This window comes from Taudactylus pleione, unplaced genomic scaffold (genome assembly GCF_031769625.1).
Source record: "Taudactylus pleione unplaced genomic scaffold, aTauple2 ptg000451l, whole genome shotgun sequence".
In the NCBI taxonomy this organism is placed as follows: domain Eukaryota; kingdom Metazoa; phylum Chordata; class Amphibia; order Anura; family Myobatrachidae; genus Taudactylus; species Taudactylus pleione.
In genome coordinates, this window is record NW_028284853.1 from 1,055,300 (window position 1) to 1,078,578 (window position 23,279).

Consider the following 23,279-nt stretch of genomic DNA (forward strand, 5'->3'; position numbering starts at 1 on the left):
GATTTTAAAAAAAAACTCAGGTCTTGGATTCCTTGCAAATAGCTCCAAATTAAATAATTTATTGATTTTATTATCAAATTTTTGTTTATCGCTTTTGATTGATTTTTAAGGAAACCAAAACCGAATCCAAAGCAAAACATTTCAGGGTGGTTTTGCCAAAACCAAAACAAAGGGGTCAACGCACATCTCTAACACTTTTTGACAAAACAAAACACACACAATTATTTAGCTTAAATAGATGAACTACCTAGTTTGATTTCTAGATAAAGACATAGGCACTCATTCAGACCCGCTCGCAAGCGCTATGCGCTCGCAAGCGGGTCGATGGTGGGGCACTGCGCATGCCCAAGTCCCGTAGTGAGTGAGAAACTCACTCGCTCCGGGGCTCGCTACAAACGGGGCGGCTGTCGATGTTGATCGGCAGCTCGCCCCGTTTTGTAGGCGGGGAGGGGGGGTGGCTGGACAAACGGAGGCATTCCTGAAGGAAAACCTGCCATTTGTGGGCGGCCCTACTGACATCACTCGTGATGTCAGTAGTGAGCTTCCTGCTCTATTTGAGCAGGAAGCTCACTGGGGCTTGCAGCAGACGAGACCCTACCACAAGGGTCTCGTTGCAAGCCCGATGGTCGCGATAATCACGACCATCACCTGGCCGCTCGCAAAAGTTGTGTGTGGTCACCCATAGCTTAGTGAGCGGCCAGGAGGCCGGTTTAAAAAAAAAGCGGCCACCCTCATTCAGAGCGAGCGCTCGCTTTTTGCGAGTGCCTCTGAATGAGGTCCATAATTTGTTGAATTTTTATATTATTTTTCTGCTGCTTTATGTTTGAAATACAGCACTTTTATAACAAATATTTCATTGTTAAAAAGTAAAAATAATTGGATACATGAATAATGTAGATAGTGCATGAGAGCTTTTAGCACAGAACATATAGCACATCTGTATACGGTCTCTTTGAGTAATCTGGAGATGAAGCAGGGTGGTCCAGCTCAGGCCCTTATTCTTGACGGACCATCCAAGTCCTCAAAGCTTCAAAACCTTTTTGATAACTTCTCAAGTACCTTGTTCAGAGGTTAGGCCACCTGATAAAAGTCAGCTCTATATTCCAAGTCATTTTAACAGCATCAGTGGAAAGGCAAGTATTGTCCATGGGTGCAGTGAGGGCCCCACTTGACTCAGGGGTCTGTGTGCACCGCACACTCTACACTTACAGCCTTTGATCCCACTCTAGAATGGGGGTCCCATGGCAATACAATGCTCTGGCCCCTATTCACAGCAGCTGGACAGTACAACCAGTAATTCCCACATAAACACCAGAGTGAGCTCCAAATCAGTTTGCTACTTTTAAACTTGTGTTAAGATTTAAATGCTTATATAGGCACAGTGCACTGGCCTTTCACCGGTACAGTTAACCCACAAGAAGCTGTTGTGCTGGGGTTTTAAATTAAACTATGGGAGAAGAGGAACTCGGCCAAACTCATCTTATACAGCCTTGGTTTGGCCACACCTGGAACACTTGCTTGAGTACTAGAGGCTATATCAAGATAAAAAATATTCATAATCCATTCAATGAAGTTCTATTACTGTAAGTTTTAAAGAACATTAGAAATGAAAGAAGACAGTGGTAAAATATGGCAAAATGCGTGAACAATGGTACTATCTAAGGGACTGATACAGAATTGAGCACAAGCTTATATCTTTGATGCATTTTTTGCATACAGTTTAGAGAGCAAGAGCGGGGATGGAGAGGGTTTAGAAGAGTAAGGGGAAATGTATGACATTCAGACTACAAGAAAGATACCTATGCGCCAGTCAGGAGGCATATAACTTGGGCGCACGCAACCCTGGTGCAAAATACACACTGACGATAATGACAATTGGCAGCGATTTCGGATTGGCTGAGTGCGTCTTAAACCCTCCCACTAATGCTATTGCTATTATCAATACGGCTACTGCATTCTAATTGCATTATTTATATTTATTTGAACTTTGCAATAGGACCTCATCACAAAAGTAGATTCACCTTTGATTTTTAAAGGGCAAGACAAATGGATGTTTGCTTTTAATTTAATTTAATTAGTACTTTTTTTGTATTCTGTAATGCAACTTAATTATTTGTTGGGAAATTATCAAAATAAATTAGCGCTTGTAACTGATTCTATAATGAGTCGATAATACATCCGCCAAAGACTAATTCAAAATATATGTAATATAAATAAAACATAAAATAATACAATTGTTGTTCAGTGTTAATAAAATAAGCGACGACACTGTGTAGCTATAATATAACCACCCAGCCTAGAAAATGAGCTGACCAATAAATCTCCCTGGATAGTATAGCATTTAATGCCATTCACTGTCTCTCAATAGACAGACTTATATCATTATCTTTAGATTATATATGTTACTAGCTGAAGTACTCGGTGTTGCCCGGTTTTAAATCTTCAAGTTATTAAGTTAGGCATCCCAGACCAATTGCCACCTCTCTGTGAAGTTTTCATCCAAATCCATCCAGTGGAAGGCCCGGAACAGGCTCCCAGGTCAAAGTTCTGCCCAGCGTACACCAACAGGAGGTCTACCAGGACCCTAACTCCCCTAAATCCTGGCCAGGATCCAACTGGACCACCTCGCATCGGTTTCATCCCAATCGTTGCAGGAGTGTCCGAATGCATAACTGAACAGACAAACAAATAGATCAATTAATTTTATATATAAGATTTCACCCATATTTAATTACATTTTTATTTCTTTACAGCCCTTACACGACTCCACCTAATTGTGTACAGTATTTCAAACTTGTAGCAAAGGCTAACATCAATTTGCTACCTCAGGGATCTCAATCGAGGATTTCACTACTCAGCAGCGCAAGAACCTGTCTGGTGAGAAAGTAACTTTTAGGGACTGGGGGGTTATGATATAACAAGTCTGCAGTGAAACAATGTTTTCCAAAGTAATAATGTATGTGATGCTAGTTTCTGTATTTATTCTAAGAATATCATAAGCCCAGCGATCAGCATGGAAAACCTACAAACCTTGGGCAGTCTTGCCTGTGACCTGACAAGTGCAGAAATTATTAGCTCCGACCCCTACGTCTTACATGCTCTCCAGAGCTGCTCCTCCTTCACTGATGAGCAGAACTCGGCCATTACACAGAGACTGAATAAACAATATGGGTAAGTACCACTATTAAACAATGGAAAAACTCTTTAACTTTCGCATGGACCATCCCTGTACCATGTCTAGAATAACCATGTACCCATTAGAGGTAAGGGAAACTGAGGGGAAAATTTGCAAAAATGTAATTCCGCAGTGGAACAGGCCATTTACAGAGGTGCAAAGTTTTGCGTATTCTGCTTTTTAAATGGTCATTCCGCACTGTGGGATCTATGTACTAAGGCAAATTTGAGGTAAGAGTGTAGCATTTCCACTGCCTCTTCCAAATTTTCATACTCGAAAAAAGAGAGAGCAGCTCTAGCAGAAGAGGGGATAAAGATCAGGTTCACTGAAACCGATCAACTAATAAAATGTCAATTTATTAACAGCATGACATCACATACTGCATGGATTATTATTTTAAGAATCTAAAAAAAGGTATACATATGAGTTAGCTTCGATACACCATAAAACAATTGTCCTTATAGGAAAATGTTATCAAAGTTGTCTGAAAAACCCCAATGTGAGTATCTTGAAACGAAGTACCTGTATCCAAGATGGTAATTAAAATAGAAGCACACTATGATTGCCAATGTCCGGATGGTTGGTGTCTCTTAGAGCCACTGTAAGGATTTTTCCGCTTACCGGCGGTGTCACTGTCCGAATGACTGCCGTAAGGCTGGTGCACAGTAGTTGTATATTTCCTCGTAGCCCAGGGGGGAGGCACTAAACAGGGCTCATTGGCATGATTTGAGGATAGGTGTATGTAGAAGCATCTGTAAACATTACATACCGTACCTGTAATATGGACTGGCATATGCTAGCCTAGGCCTATGCCACCTCAGCCTGCCCCGCCAAATCCCCCACACACTGCACTTTGGGCCTCATTCAGAGATGGTTTGCTTACAACTCCGATGGTGGGGGGTCCCTTTGCATATGCAGAACAGTTCCCGCATCATCGCACACAGTGCCCTATTTTCACGTCACTGCCACGTCCAAAGAATCAGGCCCTTAACCGCTTATGATGCAATGATCCTCCTCTCCTGATGGTGGGAGCCATTGGGGCAGGCTTTCCGACTTTCTGGTGGCCCCTTCTGGGAGGGAGCAGCCAGATCAGCATGACAGGGGGCGTGGTCATTGTGAGGAGGCGGGGCTGGCCAGATGACATGTATTTGTGGGCGGACCCACGCAATTGCGTCATTTTGGCCCCAACCCCGCTACACAGTGCTGATATTACAGGCATTGTGAAGCAGGGGGCAGAGCCAAAATGATGCAATACAGCGTCACTGCCCACCCCCCTTCTGCAGGTGTTTCTAAGGTAATTGCGGGGGGGATAGGAGGGGTGGGCGGCAGCCGGGAGGATTGCCTGCCTTCCCTGGAGGTCGGGAGCGGCACCCGATTTTCGGGAGGATCCCAGCCAAATCGGAAGGGTAGGCAAGTATGCATTGGGGGTGTTGTGCACTCTTACTGTGCATCAGACAGACAGAACAGATCACTGTGAATTATTTATTATATAGACGACGCAGCTCTGTTTCAAGGAACAGAGCATCAGAGCTGTATACATAAAGCTCTGTGTTTGTACATTTGCATTGCAGGAAATTTATATTTAGTGCTGTAACAGGGTGATTTAATGCCCCCCAAACATGTGACATCACCAGGTAGTGGCCGGCGCCCTGTAGAAGAGCTCTGCATCACAAGGACAGTAGGGGTGGCTCTACAGCAGCTCTACTGGCAGCAGACTGTCCTTTCAGGCACCCTACAAGCTAAATGCAGGAGTCACAGAGTCGGTGCCACCCTTAGGGCCCTGTGCCTTAGATACAGCACTATTTATAGTTTATAGAGCTAGGAAATAATGGTCAAATTATTCAGCTCTGTGGTAAAGTTCTACATCCTAACTAGGGATGAGCGGGTTGTCCTAACACATAAATAGCTCAATAATTTCAGGAACAGTTTGGAACATTTTGCTATTACTACATATAGCTGCCATATTGGGGGATATCTACTAAAAATGGAGTCAAATATGGTTTAACGGTTATATAACTAGCATAAAGTGTAATGTAAAATTGTCATTGTTTAAAACTCCTTAGTTCCTTTAAAAATATGTAATATGGAATGACAGGAGTTGGGGGGAGGGTGAATCTTGGTGTAAATATTCATTATCTGGTGCAATTTTTGTCACGTCAGAATAAATTTGGAGATTTTCAATAGAGGGTTCAATTAAGGATGGTTTTTGTGGCTTGGAGCAAATTTGTCATTTCTTGAATACAACTTACTACATAGAGGAAACATTGGCTTCTTCTCACAGTATTTCTCTCCCCGTAGCGATTCGTCAAAGTGGACAATTTTAACCATGACTTCAATGGGAACTCTTGCCAGTGCTCTTGACAGAAATACCATTAAGAACATTGACACGGTAATAACATTATAAGGATGCAACACTTTGTTGCGGCTGCTCAGCATACCCAATAGAGTAGCTTTTAATTATGGTTATAACTATTGCAGATTTCATTCTCGTCTCTTATTATATTGCAGAGAGTAAAGAGACAGTTCTTCCCACAATTCTTGAACAAAATGAAAACCCTACGTACGTCTTTGTTCTCCTATACCATAAGCCAAATTAAGGTCTCCTCAAGGATTTTCATTCGTGCAGAACGTGAGTTTCCTGTGCATTAACATTAAATTTAAGAATGGAGTTGCACCAAGGGATGTGAGTGGTCAGCCAGAGACTGAGCACAATGAATAGGGGACATGTTTCCCTAACACCTTTCCAGTCTATATGCCGAGCTGTGATAATAAATGGTGAGGTCATTGCCAGGATGGTTTTAGCCAAGGTGATCAATAGCTAAGGAGAGAGTAAGGCTGGGGCATTATTGGTTTAATAATTCGAATGATTTAACAATTCATGCTCTACAGGTATTGCAATGTAATCACTACACTTCAACTGTTCAGAATTACCATGGTCATTTCTTGTCCATATTTGCGGACCATTGTACAGTATACAGTACGGACCCTTTTTTAAAATTCTTTATTTGAAATGGTAAACAGACCTTACTAATTTTATATCTAAAAATAGAAAACTGAAGGGAAAAATAAAATATATTTAACTCAACTTAATTTGGATAATGTTAATTAACAGAGGGGAGGGCATGTGATAAGGGAAAGAATTGGGAGGAGGGGGTTTGGAAAGGGAAGACAGGCTCACCAGTAAAGAATAAGTAAGAACTGAGAAATTTGGTGTATATCTATATAAGTGAGAAAGTGCGTGTGTGTTTGTGTGTCTGCCAGTGTTTTGTACCTAGCTGTACCAAATTTGGCAGGGTTATGTACTGTAGTTTGACCAGGATTAGGTTTTTGGCTATGTCTGAAGTTCGTCAGGGCCATGGAGGTCTACATGGTGCCAACCAAGTAGGCTGTGGAGTCTCTGATTTTAAATGTTGGTTTAAGCAAGTTCGCTCAGGATGTCACTGCAGTGATCTGAAGGCACAGGTTGATATGTACTCAGTGGCGGTTCTAGGGGCGGGCATGTAGGGTGGTCACCCGGGGTGCTGTGGCCTGGGGACCCGGCCGCAGTTAACCCACATGGCGCAGTCTAATATGTCAGCGCCCGCCTGCTCTCATCTGCCAAACACTGCCATACTTACAAGCTGTGCTGCAGCATCACAGCAGGACTCAGGCAGCAGCTCCACTCTCCCACAAACCCTGTGCACCTCTTCCTGAGCGCACACAGCGGTGGCAGCAGTAGCAGCTACACAGCAGACGGTAAGAGCTGCTGCTGCTGGGGAGGAGGGGTGGGGGCAGCAAAATGTATTTAAGGACTCCCTCTACCTTCCTCTGTCACCTACTGCATCTCACCATCACCCTCTGCTTATTCATGTTACCCGCTGACTACCCATTCATCCACTGCCTCTACTTGTCTCCCACTGCCTTTCGCTGTCTCCCACTGCCTTTCGCTGTCTCCCACTGCCTTCTGCTTTCACCCTCTACATTCCTTTGTCACCCACTGACTCTCCCTGTCACCCTCTACATCTTCCTGTCATCCACTAATTACCCAATCACCCACTACCTCTCCTCTGTCACTCATTGCCTCTCTCTCTCAACCACTGCCTACCCAGTCACTCACTGCCTCTCTGTCTCCATCTGCCTTACGCTGTCACCCACTGCCTCTCCCTGTCTCTTGGTGCATTCTGCTGTCTCCCTCTGCCTTCCACTGTCACACATTGCCTCTCCCTGTCTCCCACTGCATCTTCCTGTCACCTATGCCTCTCCCTGTTTGCCTCTCCCCTTTCAGCCATTGCCTCTCCCTGTCATCCTTTACCTGTAAGGTTTGTGGCCTAGGAACGGCCATTACTCACCTCAGTGCTGGCTTCCCCTGACCTCACGAGCGGTCAGACGCCAGGTGCAGCAGTGAGTGGCGCACTGAGGATTATACCTGGGGTCTGCTAGGACATCCATGTGCTTGATCCGTGATTTGGTTCTTGCGGTTACCGGCATGGACGCAGCCATGACAGTCTACATCACGTGATTAGCCCTTTACCCAACGGTAGCATTGGTTGCAGTCAGCTGACACTATCCTCCAATGGACTGCTACCTTTGGGTATTTAACTGGGCTCTGGACAACAGGAAGTTGCCTGTAAAATGTCGTTACTTCCAGTGAATACTTGCTGTTGCAGCGTTCCAGGTTCCAAGCTCCTTTCCTCTAGTGATATACTCCTAGTGTTTACCCACGGTGTGTGTGTACTCAGTACATCATCCGAGTACTATCTCCGAAGTATCATCCTCATGTGCCAGTTCTGCATCTGGAACCAGTGTGTGTACTCAGTATGTCATCCAAGTACAATCTCCTAGTGCCATTCTCCTGTGCCAGTTCTGTGTCTGAAGTCATAGTGTGTGTACTTAGTACGTCAATCTAAGTACAATCTCCTAGTGCCATTTTCCTCTGCCAGTTCAGCATCTGAAGCCACAGTGTGTGTACTTAGTACATCATTCAAGTACAATCTCCTAGTGCCATTCTACTGAGCCTCCCCTGCGTCTGGATCAACAGGGTGTGTACCCAGTACGTCACCCAAGTGCAAAGCTTACAATATCATTCTCCTGTGCTATTCCTGCGATAGTGTTCTTCCGTTTTCCACTTGTACTGGAAACCTGACCAAAGGGCCACCACTTGCTTGCTGGGTGCAGCTTAAACCCAAATCCCGCTTGAAGGGGTCACTGGTGAACACCTCCCAGTAAGTTAGACTCCACACCTTTGGTCAGGTCTAGTCAACATCTGATGGATGAGGAAGGCATATATCCAGGCCCCTCGCCTCCGTTTCCTTCTCACCATAGCCCGAAGTGACATTACCTCTCCGTAGGGCATGCTCCCCAGAGTGATGAACAAGGGGCGTGTCATGAAATCACGCCTCCTATTCGGAAGCACAAGCACCTTGCGGAGAAGAGAGTCCTCTTTAGGGTTTTTTTTTTTGGGGGGGTGTGAAAGGAATCTTTCACCCTGAGCTCCACAAGGTCTAGAACCAGCCCTATATGTACCAGTGGGGGGCAGGCAGAGCTCCAACGGAAGAGCAGTGAGTCGGAGGATCTACTGTCACACTGCACCTGCACTGACAGTTACTAATTTCCTCCAAGCACATTTTCATATGCCGTGGTCTCCAGTGTTGGTCTGCAATGTAAAAAATGAAGGCTGCAGATGGACTTCAAGGTCCATTCTGCAACCCAGGCAAAGCCGGATATCCCAGCTAGGTGATAAGAGGGCAGATGCCCAATGGGTAGAAAGAAGGCTATCACTCCTGACCAACAATAAAAACTTGATCCAGTTGGGTTGGAATTATGGTGGTAGATCTGGATGGTCTATAACCTGAGCAGTTGACTGGAGAGCATACATCCGAAAATGGCTGTTTTCGGAACATTTCCAGCAAGATACTCTTAATACATAGACCCCTTACTATAGTATGTTGTCAGTTATTCAATACAACTTCCAGACAAGCCCTTCATAAGCAAAATTACAGGAATACTAAGGATAGAGTTTGATAGACAGCTGTAATATGTTTGATGTACATGTTAGGGTCTAATACTCACTGTGTAATATTGTGTACAGCTGTATGTGACCAGCTCACCACAGATATGATCGCTAAAGAAAAGGACTACATAGTTGCCACCTATACTGTTAACCAATTGGATGCCTGTCTTAGCAACCCAACTCTAAAAGATAACTTGGTTACCCTTGGAGCTTTGGCCTTTAGCGATGACCAGCTGATGGTGCTCAAAGAGAAACTGGATACAGTAAGTCTCTAACAGTTACCACTGAACTTTGCATTTATTTAATTCATCAAAATATATAGCAGCATGGAGATGTTCTATCTGTGTTTTTACATTGAATGCGTCTTTCCACAGATCTTTCCTGATGGTGTACAAGAGATGTATCTCCCTCAGTTAGGAAATATTGCCAGGATGTATAGCACACAGGAGATTGGTCAGTGGAACATCGCAACAGTGGACACGCTAGCAGCCTTGTTAGGAAGCGCGTCCTGGCAAAGTAATGATGTAAAGGTGAGTCTTCTATATAGTGATGACCATCGATGACTCAACCATTGATGGTTTTAAACCATATGTAGAAAACCATCGATGGTTTAGCCATCATGTCTTCTCAACATCAGGCGCTGCCATTGATGGTGCGGCATCAGTGCTGCCCCATCGATGGAAAAGGATGACTCTTGTCATCGACCATAGAACACTGATGGTTGTAAAATCATAGATGGTTGATAGCCATCCCTACTCCTGCAGTGTATAAGTTGTAATAGTCATTACCGTGCCTGGGAAGTCTCAGAGGTTACAGTAATAACTGAATATCCTGCCTGATCGCCTAAAAACAACTCTGCATCCAAACTGGCCATAACTTAGGCTTCATTAATGCAGTACGCCAATCCCTGCACACATAACAATATACAGTAGGTCACCAGCAGACAATCACTTTTAGAGAATAAAAAAAAAGAAATACAAATATTTTCCTAAGTAAATCATCTTAAGGGTATTTTACAGAATTTGAAGCCCATAAGAGATTTAACTTTATTTTACTCCTAAACATGTTACACCTTTTTACTTTAATGTGTCATAAACAAACCCATTACGTTATTACACTGAGCTAACACTCTGGTTGTAATCCTTTCAGATAAATGCAATGGTAACACAATTTCTCAGTCACGAAAACAATACTATTGATGGGACAGCACTCACAGTCCTGGCTCCTTATGTATGTGGCCTGAATGAGACCCTAATTCAAACAATTAACTCTGATGGCATCAAGTAAGTATTTAAAGGTCTCTTAATAACTGAACTTAATTATTGTTTAAATGGCAATATTAATATAATGAAACTTTAAAGGCAATAAATGTACCCACACACACACGCAAAAAAAAAAACAATAAAAAAAACACCCAGTGCAAAATCTCTTTTGCGACGTCATGCGCCTACTTTTGCAGAAGTGACCAAATGGGGGCACCTGTGGAGGGGTGTGAGGGGTAGATTCACTGAAGTTTCTAAAACAGACAAGTGGAGCTGTTTCCCATTGCAACCAATTAGATGCTGTCTATCATTTTCTAGAAAGCAATAGAGAAATTAGAGCTAATATCTTATTGGTTGCTATGTGGTTGCAGTTACACTGAAGTGCAAACCACGAGATTTATTTATTTATTTATTTCAATGAAATATAGCGATGGGAAGGGTGCATTCACAAGCAAAACTATATGTGTTCCTCACCACGTCACAGGTCCCGGAGATCAAGTCTTGTCTCTATGTTTATTAATGACACCCGCTTTGCACTTTCCTTTTGCACATCATGGTCTAAACACCTTCAAAACACACAAACTTAACATCTGAATAATGGAGGCCATGACGTCTTCTTACTCACGTGATCAATGTAAAGCACATACTGAGCAGTGTATACTTGCCGTAATTTTGGCAGCCAGGTTGGCACTGCAGGGAAGTTGGTGCGGTAGTGGTGGGCGGGTCTGGGTGTGTGACCGTAGCCCCCTTCCTCTGCTATGCAATGCCACGATTACTGGAATTGTGAAGTGAGGGCGGAGCGACGATGACGCAACTCAATATGAACTGTGTCCTCAGCCACCGGGTGGCTCCGACCTCTGGGAGACTTGCCCACCTTTCCGAGCGGCCTGGAGCGGCACCAAATGTTTGGGAGCCTCCTGGCTGTTCCAGGAGGATAGGGAAGTATGATATTAGGAGAAAAATGTAATATCTGAACTGGATAAAGCGAGTATGAAAACTCTATCTCATAGTTATTACAGTAAGCCAGCAGGCAGGTTGGCACAGAGGTGGTGTAAGCAGTTGGTCCCAGCAAATAGTAGCAGACCAGCAATGGTGCACATGGTGGCAATATGCATAAGGATTTATTTTAACACTTCCACTAAAGTATTCCTACTCCACAGTATTCCTACTCTGTAGTACTCCCACTCTACAGTATTTCTTTTCTACACTACTCCTACTCTATAGTACTCATACTCTACAGTACTCCTACTCCACGGTACTCCTACTCCATGGTACTCCTACTCTATGGTACTCCTACTCCACGGTTCTCCTACTGTACAGTACTCATACTTCACAGTATTCCTACTCCACGGTACTCCTACTTTACAGTACTCATACTTCACAGTATTCCTACTCCACAGTATTCTTACTCTACAGTACTCCTACTCTACAGTACTCCCACTCTACAGTATTTCTTCTCTACAGTACTCCTACTCTACAGTACTCCTACTCCATGGTTCTCCTATTCCACGGTACTCCTACTCCACAGTACTCCTACTCTACAGTACTCATACTTCACAGTATTCCTACTCTACAGTACTCCTACTCTAAGGTAAACCTACTCCAGAGTACTCCTACTCTACAGTACTCCACAGTAATCCTACTCTACAGCACTCCTACTCCACGGTACTCCTACTCTACAGTACTCCTACTCCACAGTAGTCATACTTCACAGTATTCCTACTCTACAGTACTCCTACTACATGATACTCCTACTCCACAGTACTCCTACTCCACAGTACTCTCTACAGCATTTCTTCTTTACAGTACTCATACTGCACAGTATTCCTACTCCACAGTACTCCTACTGTAAGGTAATCCTGCTCCAGAGAACTTCTACTCAACAGTACTCCACAGTACTCCTACTTTACAGTACTCCTACTCCACAGTACTCCTACTCTACAGTACTCCTACTACATGGTACTCCTACTCCACAGTACTCCTACTCCACGGTACTCCTACTCCACAGTACTCCTACTCTGCCCACATGAACCAGTTTCTGTAGACTGAATTTATGATTATGGGCAGCAATCAGTGAATTTAAAATACTGTTTATTTTAGAACTTCTACCAATCCTCTGAAAACATCCCTGTGCACACAAAGCCAGAAGGAGCTTCTGTTTAGCAAGCTGAAGATGGCCTACTCATCGTCCGGGAACTCATCCAATGCCTACTTCCATATTATGGCGGAAGTCATAGGTAAGAGACGGTGGCCTGGAAGGAATGCCCTGAGTGAGTCCTACAATTACAACTCCCACTCTCCCCCAGGCGCCTCCCAGCGCTGCATAATGCCGAACCAAACGCACACTCCACCTTATCCCGGCTGCCACCCACCACCCTGCGGCAGATAGTACTGTCGTACTGAAGACAATTCATGTTATTATTAACAATTTTGCAAGATCCCTAAAAAATGTCTAGGAACCCTGGGTGAAACATGCCAACATCCATTAACCTTTAGTTTCCTCAGCTGGTGCTTGCATTTTGCTACCACGCAGCCTTGAAAGTAAATGGTTAGGTATATAGCATTGACTGGGGTTCTCCCTGCACAACAATATCGTCTTTCACGTCCACTCAGCTGCAAAAGATTTTAGGGAGGCTAACTATCTATTCCGCTGTTTCTCCTGCAGGTGGCGCTAGGTCTGAAGATCTTGTCCAGTTTGCCACAGGTTTGCCAGAAATGGCTCTCACTGTCTTTACAGGCCTGAATCCAGTTGAAGTCAAGGTAAGCATATAGACACGTTTTACATCACCTCTCCTTGCACACTGTGGAGGAAGCCATTTTTGTGGGCTGAATCAATTCTCATGGAACTAATGATGTCACTTTGTGGCTTATGCCTCAGTGATGTCACTAATGCATAGTGTTTTGATTAGGGATGTGCAGGCTCGGATAGGTTCGAGTTTGCACGTTGAGTTCGGATTTTTCCCTCCAAAAAAACGGAACTCAGAAAGAGGCTAAACGTCATCTTACATGGACGAACATCATCATTCCTGGACTTTTGTCCAGGAATAATGATGATCGTCCATGTAAGATGACGTCTTCTCTGGCGGATCTCACTATACAGTATATAAGAAACTGATGTGTCGATGGCAGCCATAGAGCAAGAATCCCTGTGACTTGTCAGATGTGACAATGGCAATGAAGGATGCAGGAACATGTGTACTGTAGGCCTCTTTATGGACACACCTACATCATGTCTCCCAGCATTTAGGAGGGTGGATTCGAGACACACGCACAAAAGGGGATGGGTCTCGCATGACACTGTGCCCGTAGCACATCACGGATGTAGCAGAGCTTCATGCCCACATTTCACGTCATGCTGCGGGCATGCTCAGCACTTTCTGAGCTTCCCCAGCCTCTGTTGACACGGCATGCACACATCATCCGCTTACAGCTCCCTACCAGTAGGACATTGTGGCCCGGGGGTGGGACGATGGGAAATTAGGACAGTTAGGAGGTATGCTACATTATGAATCAGTCCTGAATATTCGGCACTAAAGTACTTTAAGACCCTACACAAAATACATACAAGTTTTATTCCTGGAGACGTTCCTTCATATGAATGAAACTCTGCTCAACACTTAAAGGTACTTACAATGGTTTTGAACATTTTATTTGCACCAAAAACACCACATTGTATGTAAAGCTGAAATATGGTGATTTGCGGATATCACTGACCTGAAAACCATTACATAAGGCACTAACGTACCTAAAGCTTCACAGAAAGTCTGATGCATCAATTTAATGGATTCTCTCTCTCTCTCTCTCTCTCTCTCTCTCTCTTGCAATTCCCTTACAGAAATTAAGTGCACAAAACATTAAGGACCTGCTTGGAAGTAATGTTGCTGATATCAACACAATTAGCAGCAGCGATGTACTGAAAGCCTGGGTGTCAGTACACTCACGAACTGAGATAAGCAATCTAGGGCTCAACGTTACAGCAGAAGCAGCGGGGACCACACCCAATGCAGGGCACAGTGTTACAGCAGGAGCAGGTGAGACCACACCCAATGCAGGGCACAACATTACAGCAGGAGCAGTGGGGACCACACCCAATGCAGGGCACAGCGTTACAGCAGAAGCAGCGGGGACAACACCCAATGCAGGGCACAGCGTTACAGCAGGAGCAGCGGGGACAACACCCAATGCAGGGCACAACGTTACAGCAGAAGCAGCGGGGACCACACCCAATGCAGGGCACAATGTTACAGAAGGAGCAGCGGGGACCACACCCAATGCAGGGCACAGCGTTACAGCAGAAGCAGCGGGGACAACACCCAATGCAGGGCACAACATTACAGCAGAAGCAGCAGGTACCACACCCAATGCAGGGCACAATGTTACAGCAGGAGCAGCGGGGACAACATCCAATGCAGGGCACAGCGTTACAGCAGAAGCAGCGGGGACAACACCCAATGCAGGGAACAACATTACATCAGAAGCAGCGGGGACCACACCCAATGCAGGGCACAATGTTACAACAGGAGCAGCAGGGACAACACCCAATGCAGGGCACAACGTTACAGCAGAAGCAGCAGGTACCAGACCCAATGCAGGGCACAATGTTACAGCAGGAGCAGCGGGGACAACACCCAATGCAGGGCACAACGTTACAGGAGGAGCAGCGGGGACCACACCCAATGCAGGGCACAACATTACAGCAGAAGCAGCGGGGACCACACCCAATGCAGGGCACAACATTACAGCAGAAGCAGCGGGGACCACACCCAATGCAGGGCACAACGTTACAGCAGGAGCAGCGGGGACAACACTCAATGCAGGGCACAACGTTACAGCAGAAGCAGCGGGGACCACACCCAATGCAGGGCACAACATTACAGCAGGAGCAGCGGGGACCACACCCAATGCAGGGCACAACGTTACAGCAGAAGCAGCGGGGACAACACCTAATGCAGGGCACAATGTTACAGCAAGAACAGCGGGGACAACACCCAATGCAGGGTACAACGTTACAGCAGAAGCAGTGGGGACCACACCCAATGCAGGGCACAACGTTACAGCAGAAGCAACGGGGACCACACCCAATGCAGGGCACAACGTTACAACAGGAGCAGCGGGGACCACACCCAATGCAGGGCACAGTGTTACAGCAGGAGCAGCGGGGACAACACCCAATGCAGGGCACAACATTACAGCAGAAGCAGCGGGGACCACACCCAATGCAGGGCACAATGTTACAGAAGGAGCAGCGGGGACAACACCCAATGCAGGGCACAGCGTTACAGCAGAAGCAGCGGGGAAAACAACCAATGCAGGGCACAACATTACAGCAAAAGCATCAGGTACCACACCCAATGCAGGGCACAATGTTACAGCAGGAGCAGCGGGGACAACACCCAATGCAGGGCACAACGTTACAGCAGAAGCAGCGGGGACCACACCCAATGCAGGGCACAATGTTACAGCAGAAGCAGCAGGGACCACACCCAATGCAGGGCACAATGTTACAGCAGGAGCAGCGGGGACAACACCCAATGCAGGGCACAGCGTTACAGCAGAAGCAGCGGGGACAACACCCAATGCAGGGAACAACATTACATCAGAAGCAGCGGGGACCACACCCAATGCAGGGCACAATGTTACAGCAGGAGCAGCAGGGACAACACCCAATGCAGGGCACAACGTTACAGCAGAAGCAGCAGGTACCACACCCAATGCAGGGCACAATGTTACAGCAGGAGCAGCGGGGACAACACCCAATGCAGGGCACAATGTTACAGCAGGAGCAGCGGGGACCACACCCAATGCAGGGCACAACATTACAGCAGAAGCAGCGGGGACCACACCCAATGCAGGGCACAACATTACAGCAGAAGCAGCGGGGACCACACCCAATGCAGGGCACAACGTTACAGCAGGAGCAGCGGGGACAACACTCAATGCAGGGCACAACGTTACAGCAGAAGCAGCGGGGACCACACCCAATGCAGGGCACAACATTACAGCAGGAGCAGCGGGGACCACACCCAATGCAGGGCACAACGTTACAGCAGAAGCAGCGGGGACCACACCCAATGCAGGGCACAACATTACAGCAGAAGCAGCGGGGACCACACCCAATGCAGGGCACAACGTTACAGCAGGAGCAGCGGGGACAACACCCAATGCAGGGCACAACATTACAGCAGGAGCAGCGGGGACCACACCCAATGCAGGGCGCAACGTTACAGCAGAAGCAGCGGGGACAACACCTAATGCAGGGCACAATGTTACAGCAAGAACAGCGGGGACAACACCCAATGCAGGGCACAACGTTACAGCAGAAGCAGTGGGGACCACACCCAATGCAGGGCACAACGTTACAGCAGAAGCAGCGGCGACCACACCCAATGCAGGGCACAGTGTTACAGCAGAAGCAGCAGGTACCACACCCAATGCAGGGCACAATGTTACAGCAGAAGCAGCAGGTACCACACCCAATGCAGGGCACAATGTTACAGCAGGAGCAGCGGGGACAACACCCAATGCAGGGCACAACGTTACAGCAGGAGCAGCGGGGACAACACTCAATGCAGGGCACAACGTTACAGCAGAAGCAGCGGGGACCACACCCAATGCAGGGCACAACATTACAGCAGGAGCAGCGGGGACCACACCCAATGCAGGGCACAACATTACAGCAGAAGCAGCGGGGACCACACCCAATGCAGGGCACAACGTTACAGCAGGAGCAGCGGGGACAACACTCAATGCAGGGCACAACGTTACAGCAGGAGCAGCGGGGACCACACCCAATGCAGGGCACAACGTTACAGCAGGAGCAGCGGGGACCACACCCAATGCAGGGCACAACGTTACAGCAGAAGCAGCGGGGACAACACCTAATGCAGGGCACAATGTTACAGCAAGAACAGCGGGGACAACACCCAATGCAGGGCACAACGTTACAGCAGAAGCAGTGGGGACCACACCCAATGCAGGGCACAACGTTACAGCAGAAGCAGCGGGGACCACACCCAATGCAGGGCACAACGTTACAACAGGAGCAGCGGGGACCACACCCAATGCAGGGCACAACATTACAGCAGAAGCAGCGGGGACCACACCCAATACAGGGCACAACGTTACAGCAGGAGCAGCGGGGACAACACTCAATGCAGGGCACAACGTTACAGCAGGAGCAGCGGGGACCACACCCAATGCAGGGCACAACGTTACAGCAGGAGCAGCGGGGACCACACCCAATGCAGGGCACAACGTTACAGCAGAAGCAGCGGGGACAACACCTAATGCAGGGCACAATGTTACAGCAAGAACAGCGGGGACAACACCCAATGCAGGGCACAACGTTACAGCAGAAGCAGTGGGGACCACACCCAATGCAGGGCACAACGTTACAGCAGAAGCAGCGGGGACCACACCCAATGCAGGGCACAACGTTACAACAGGAGCAGCGGGGATCACACCCAATGCAGGGCACAGTGTTACAGCAGAAGCAGCAGGTACCACACCCAATGCAGGGCACAATGTTACAGCAGAAGCAGCAGGTACCACACCCAATACAGGGCACAATGTTACAGCAGGAGCAGCCGGGACAACACCCAATGCAGGGCACAACGTTACAGCAGGAGCAGCGGGGACAACACTCAATGCAGGGCACAACGTTACAGCAGAAGCAGCGGGGACCACACCCAATGCAGGGCACAACATTACAACAGGAGCAGCGGGGACCACACCCAATGCAGGGCACAACGTTACAGCAGAAGCAGCGGGGACAACACCTAATGCAGGGCACAATGTTACAGCAAGAACAGCGGGGACAACACCCAATGCAGGGCACAATGTTACAGCAGAAGCAGTGGGGACCACACCCAATGCAGGGCACAACGTTACAGCAGAAGCAGCGGGGACCACACCCAATGCAGGGCACAACGTTACAACAGGAGCAGCTGGGACCACACCCAATGCAGGGCACAGTGTTACAGCAGAAGCAGCAGGTACCACACCCAATGCAGGGCACAATGTTACAGCAGGAACAGCAGGGACAACACCCAATGCAGAGCACAACGTTACAGCAGAAGCAGTGGGGACCACACCCAATGCAGGGCACAACGTTACAGCAGAAACAGCGGGGACCACACCCAATGCAGGGCACGATGTTACAGCAGGAGCAGCGGGGACCACACCCAATCCAGGGCACAACGTTACAGCAGGAGCAGCGGGGACAACACCCAATCCAGGGCACAACGTTACAGCAGGAGCAGCGGGTACAACACCCAATGCAGGGCACAACGTTACAGCAGGAGCAGCGGGGACCACACCCAGTGCTGGGCACAACGTTACAACAGGAGCAGCGGGGACCACACCCAATGCAGGGCACAACGTTACAGCAGGAGCAGCGGGGACCACACCCAATGCAGGGCACAACGTTACAGCAGAAGCAGTGGGGACCACACCCAATGCAGTGCACAATGTTACAGCAGGAGCAGCGGGGACCACACCCAATGCAGGGCACAATGTTACAGCAGGAGCAGCGGGGACCACACCCAATGCAGTGCACAATGTTACAGCAGGGGCAACGGGGACCACACCCAATGCAGGGCACAATGTTACAGCAGGAGCAACGGGGACAACACCCAATGCAGGGCACAACGTTACAGCAGGAGCAGCGGGGACAACACCAAATGCAGGGCACAACGTTACAGCAGGTGCAGCGGGGACAATACCCAATGCAGGGCACGGCGTTACAGCAGGAGCAGCGGGGACCACAACTAATGCAGGGCACAACATTACAGCAGAAGCAGCGGGGACCACACCCAATGGATTCATCGTCATTAGTATAGGTAACTGCTACACTGTGATAATATTCTCTTACTGAAATAATCTTCGTAACAGACAAATGAAAAATACAATTACTTGTTGTTACCCTAATGATATACTGGCAAAGCCCTGATTCAGTGGTGGAGGCACTGCCGATGTCGAACGTCCTGTAGTTGAGTGATCTTTTGCTGATGTGCATGCGTGAAAGCGTCCTGACTGTGTCCGTACAGGGTCGCAGTGGCAATTTCAGGCTCACGCAGGGGGAATTGTAAAGAACATGTAGTTGAGCATTCCTGGGCGGTGTCTTAGCACACGCATGAAAGTGCCACAGACACAGACGCTTGACCGCTCACATAAGAGGCCAAGCTACTTCACATTCTCCTTAATTTAAAATAATGACATACCTGGGACTCGAACCTATTAGCATAAATTCACGGTAGCGACAAAGTGGCAGCCGCTACTGCACTAGCATCCACCTCTGAATCAGACCCACTACATGCTTGGCTGAAAGCGGGCGTCTCAGTCCTTGCACTTTCGTACGCACGGATGTATGAAAGGGAAGGCCTTTGTATCAGCATTTGCATAAAGCCACAGGCCACAGGCGGGCGGTCACCCATAGACTCAGCTGCGGGTGCTTCTGCCTCCATCTCTGAATTGGAGGTGGAGGCAGCATATTGTGGAGGACAAGTGATACAGAACTTATTTATAAAACACTACCTTCTTGGCATCAAAAAGAGACCTTATAGAATTTTACAGATACTTGAGATCTTTGACAATTATAGGAAGTAACACGTATGTTATATTGCACAATACACTAATAATGTACATGGGTTTAGTATAAAAGATAGACAGGAATTAGATAGACAGTGTCTAGATAGACAACAGAAGGTTAGGCAATAGATCGCACTCGCCAGGGACAAAAGGTCAACAGGGACAAAAGATCGACAAAGAAAGGGTTAACATGGATGAAGGTCGACAGGTAAATAAGGTCGACAGGTACATAAGGAGACAGGGTCGACATCCTAACCCTCCCCTTAGTGCCTAGCCAGTGCCAGAGTTAGGTCCAAATGGGCCTGGAGTTGATATTTATGAAGGGCCTATTGTATGATGCCGTAGGAGTGTGACCAGTGTCACAGGGGTGTGACTAATGATGTGGGGGCCGTGACCACTGTGTTGGGGAGTGGTCTGTACAGGGGGTGTGGCTAACACCATGATTGGCATAGCTAACGCCTATATCCTACCCTTTTCGCATATATAGTCAGGTGCATAAATATTGGGACATTGACAGAATTCTCATATTTTGGCCTCTATTCACCACCACAATGGCTTTGAAATGAAACAAACAAGATGTGCTTTAACTGCAGACTTTCAGATTTAATTTGAGGATAATTACATCCAAATCAGGTGAACGGTGTAGGAATTACAACGGTTTTTATATGTGCCTCCCATTTTTTAAGGGGCCAAAAGTAATGGGACAAACTAAACAATCCTAAATCTAACTTTCACTTTTTAATACTTTGTTGCAAATCCTTTGCAGACAATTACAGCCTGAAGTCTGGAACGCATAGACATCACCAGACGCTGGGTTTCATCCCTGGTGATGCTCTGCCAGGCCTCTACTGCAAATGTCTTCAGTTCCTGCTTGTTCTTGGGGCATTTTCCCTTCAGTTTTGTCTTCATCAAGTGAAATGCATGCTCAATCGGATTCAGGTCAGAGGATTGACTTGGCTATTGCATAACATTCCACTTTTTAGCCTTAAAAAACTCTTTGGTTGCTTTAGGGTATGCTTCGGGTCATTGTCCATCTGCACTGTGAAGCGCCGTCCAATGAGTTCTGAAACATTTGACTGAATATGAGCATATAATATTGCCCAAAACAGTTCAGAATTCATTCTGCTGCTTTTGTCAGCAGTCACATCATCAATAAATACAAGGGAGCCAGTTCCATTGGCAGCCATACATGCCCACACCATGACACTACCACCACCATGCTTCACTGATGAGGTGGTATGTTTTGGATCATGAGCAGTTCCTTTCCATCTCCTTACTCTTCTATTCCCATCACTCTGGTACAAGTTGATCTTTGTCTCATCTGTCCATAGGATGTTGTTCCAGAACTGTAATGGCTTTTTTAGATGTTGTTTGGCAAACTCTAATCTGGTCTTCCTGTTTTTGAGGCTCACCAATGGTTTACATCTTGTGGTGAACCCTCTATATTCACTCTTGTGAAGTCTTCTCTTGATTGTTGACTTTGACACATATACACCTACCTCCTGGAGAGTGTTCTTGATTTGGCCAACTGTTGTAAAGGGGTTTTTCTTCACCAGGGAAATAATTCTTCTGTCATCCACCACAGTTGTTTTCCGTGGTCTACCGGGTCTTTTGGTGTTGCTGAGCTCTCCGGTGCGTTCTTTCTTTTTAAGACTGTTCTGAACAGTTGATTTGGCCACACCTAATGTTTTTGCTATCTCTCTGATGGGTTTGTTTTGATTTTTCAGCCTAATGATGGCTTGCTTCACTGATAGTGACAGCTCTTTGGATCTCATATTGAGAGTCGACAGCAACTGATTCCAAATGCAAATGTCACACCTAGAATCAACTCCAGACCTTTTACCTGCTTAATTGATAATGAAATAATGAGGGAATAGCCCACACCTGTCCATGAAATAGCTTTTAAGTTGATAGAGCCATTACTTTTGGCCCCTTAAAAAGTGGGAGGCACATATAGAAACCATTGTAATTCCTACACCGTTCACCTGATTTGGATGTAATTACCCTCAAATTAAATCTGAAAGTCTGCAGTTATAGCACATCTTGTTTGTTTCATTTCAAAGCCATTGTGGTGGTGAATAGAGGCCAAAATATGAGAATTCTGTCAATGTCCCAATATTTATGCACCTGACTGTATATTTGTCGTCGCCCCCCCCCCCCCCCCCCCCCACTCACACACACACATTTTGGTAGGTCGATAGTAGTCACCTATCGCACCACCCTTGTGCAGGCACAGTTGCAAGTATTACTGCCTTTACTACACTACCTTACCCACCACCCATCTTTAATTCCACTCACTGATTGTACCCCTCTAGGTCTGTATGTCCTGTATTGTTTACCCGCTCCCCCCAAAACTGTATGTGTTGCACTAAGCTTCCCACCTTATCTGTATGTTCTGTGTTATGCCAGCCCCTCTGCTGTATGTTCTGTGTTGTGCCAGCCCTTCTGCTGTATGTTCTGTGTTGTGCTACGCCTTCATCTGTATGTCCTGTGTTGTGCTACCCCCCTCATCTGTATGTTCTGTGTTGTGCTACCACCCTCATCTGTATGTTCTGTAATGTGCTACCCCCTCATCTGTATATTCTGTGTTGTGCTACCCCCTCATCTGTATGTTCTTTAATGTGCTACCCCCTCATCTGTATATTCTGTGTTGTGCTACCCCCTCATCTGTATGTTCTGTGTTGTGCTACCCCTCATCTGTATGTTCTGTAATGTGCTACCCCCTCATCTGTATATTCTGTGTTGTGCTACCCTCTCATCTGTATGTTCTGTGTTGTGCTACCCCCTCATCTGTATGTTCTTTAATGTGCTACCCCCTCATCTGTATATTCTGTGTTGTGCTACCCCCTCATCTGTATGTTCTGTGTTGTGCTACCCCTCAGCTGTATGTTCTGTGTTGTGCTACCCCCTCACTTGTATGTTCTGTGTTGTGCTACCCCCTCAGTTGTATGTTCTGTGTTGTGCCAGCCCCTCTGCTGTATGTTCTGTGTTATGCCAGCCCCTCTGCGGTATGTCCTGTGTTGTGCTACCCCCTTATCTGTATGTCCTGTGTTGTGCTACCCCCTCATCTGTATGTTCTGTAATGTGCTACCCACTCATCGGTATGTTCTGTGTTGTGCTACCCCCTCATCGGTATGTCCTGTGTTGTGCTACCCCCTCATCTGTATGTCCTGTGTTGTGCTACCTCCTCATCTGTATGTTCTGTAATGTGCTACCCCCTCATCTGTATGTTCTGTCTTGTGCTACCCTCTCATCTGTATGTTCT

The 23,279-nt window shown here is 46.9% G+C and overlaps 1 protein-coding gene across 1 annotated transcript in view; it reads left to right on the plus strand.

The window, feature by feature from the left end:
• Positions 1 to 23,279, plus strand: part of LOC148505498 (otoancorin-like) — an 80,336-nt gene that overhangs the window by 46,338 nt on the left and 10,719 nt on the right. Inside the window, exons 16-25 of the mRNA XM_088448118.1 lie at positions 2,754 to 2,877; positions 2,990 to 3,171; positions 5,474 to 5,564; positions 5,684 to 5,804; positions 9,243 to 9,427; positions 9,539 to 9,694; positions 10,314 to 10,447; positions 12,527 to 12,663; positions 13,092 to 13,186; positions 14,262 to 14,457. Coding sequence (XP_088304244.1) covers positions 2,754 to 2,877; positions 2,990 to 3,171; positions 5,474 to 5,564; positions 5,684 to 5,804; positions 9,243 to 9,427; positions 9,539 to 9,694; positions 10,314 to 10,447; positions 12,527 to 12,663; positions 13,092 to 13,186; positions 14,262 to 14,457 — 1,421 coding nt within the window. The remainder of the gene's footprint in view (positions 1 to 2,753; positions 2,878 to 2,989; positions 3,172 to 5,473; positions 5,565 to 5,683; positions 5,805 to 9,242; positions 9,428 to 9,538; positions 9,695 to 10,313; positions 10,448 to 12,526; positions 12,664 to 13,091; positions 13,187 to 14,261; positions 14,458 to 23,279) is intronic.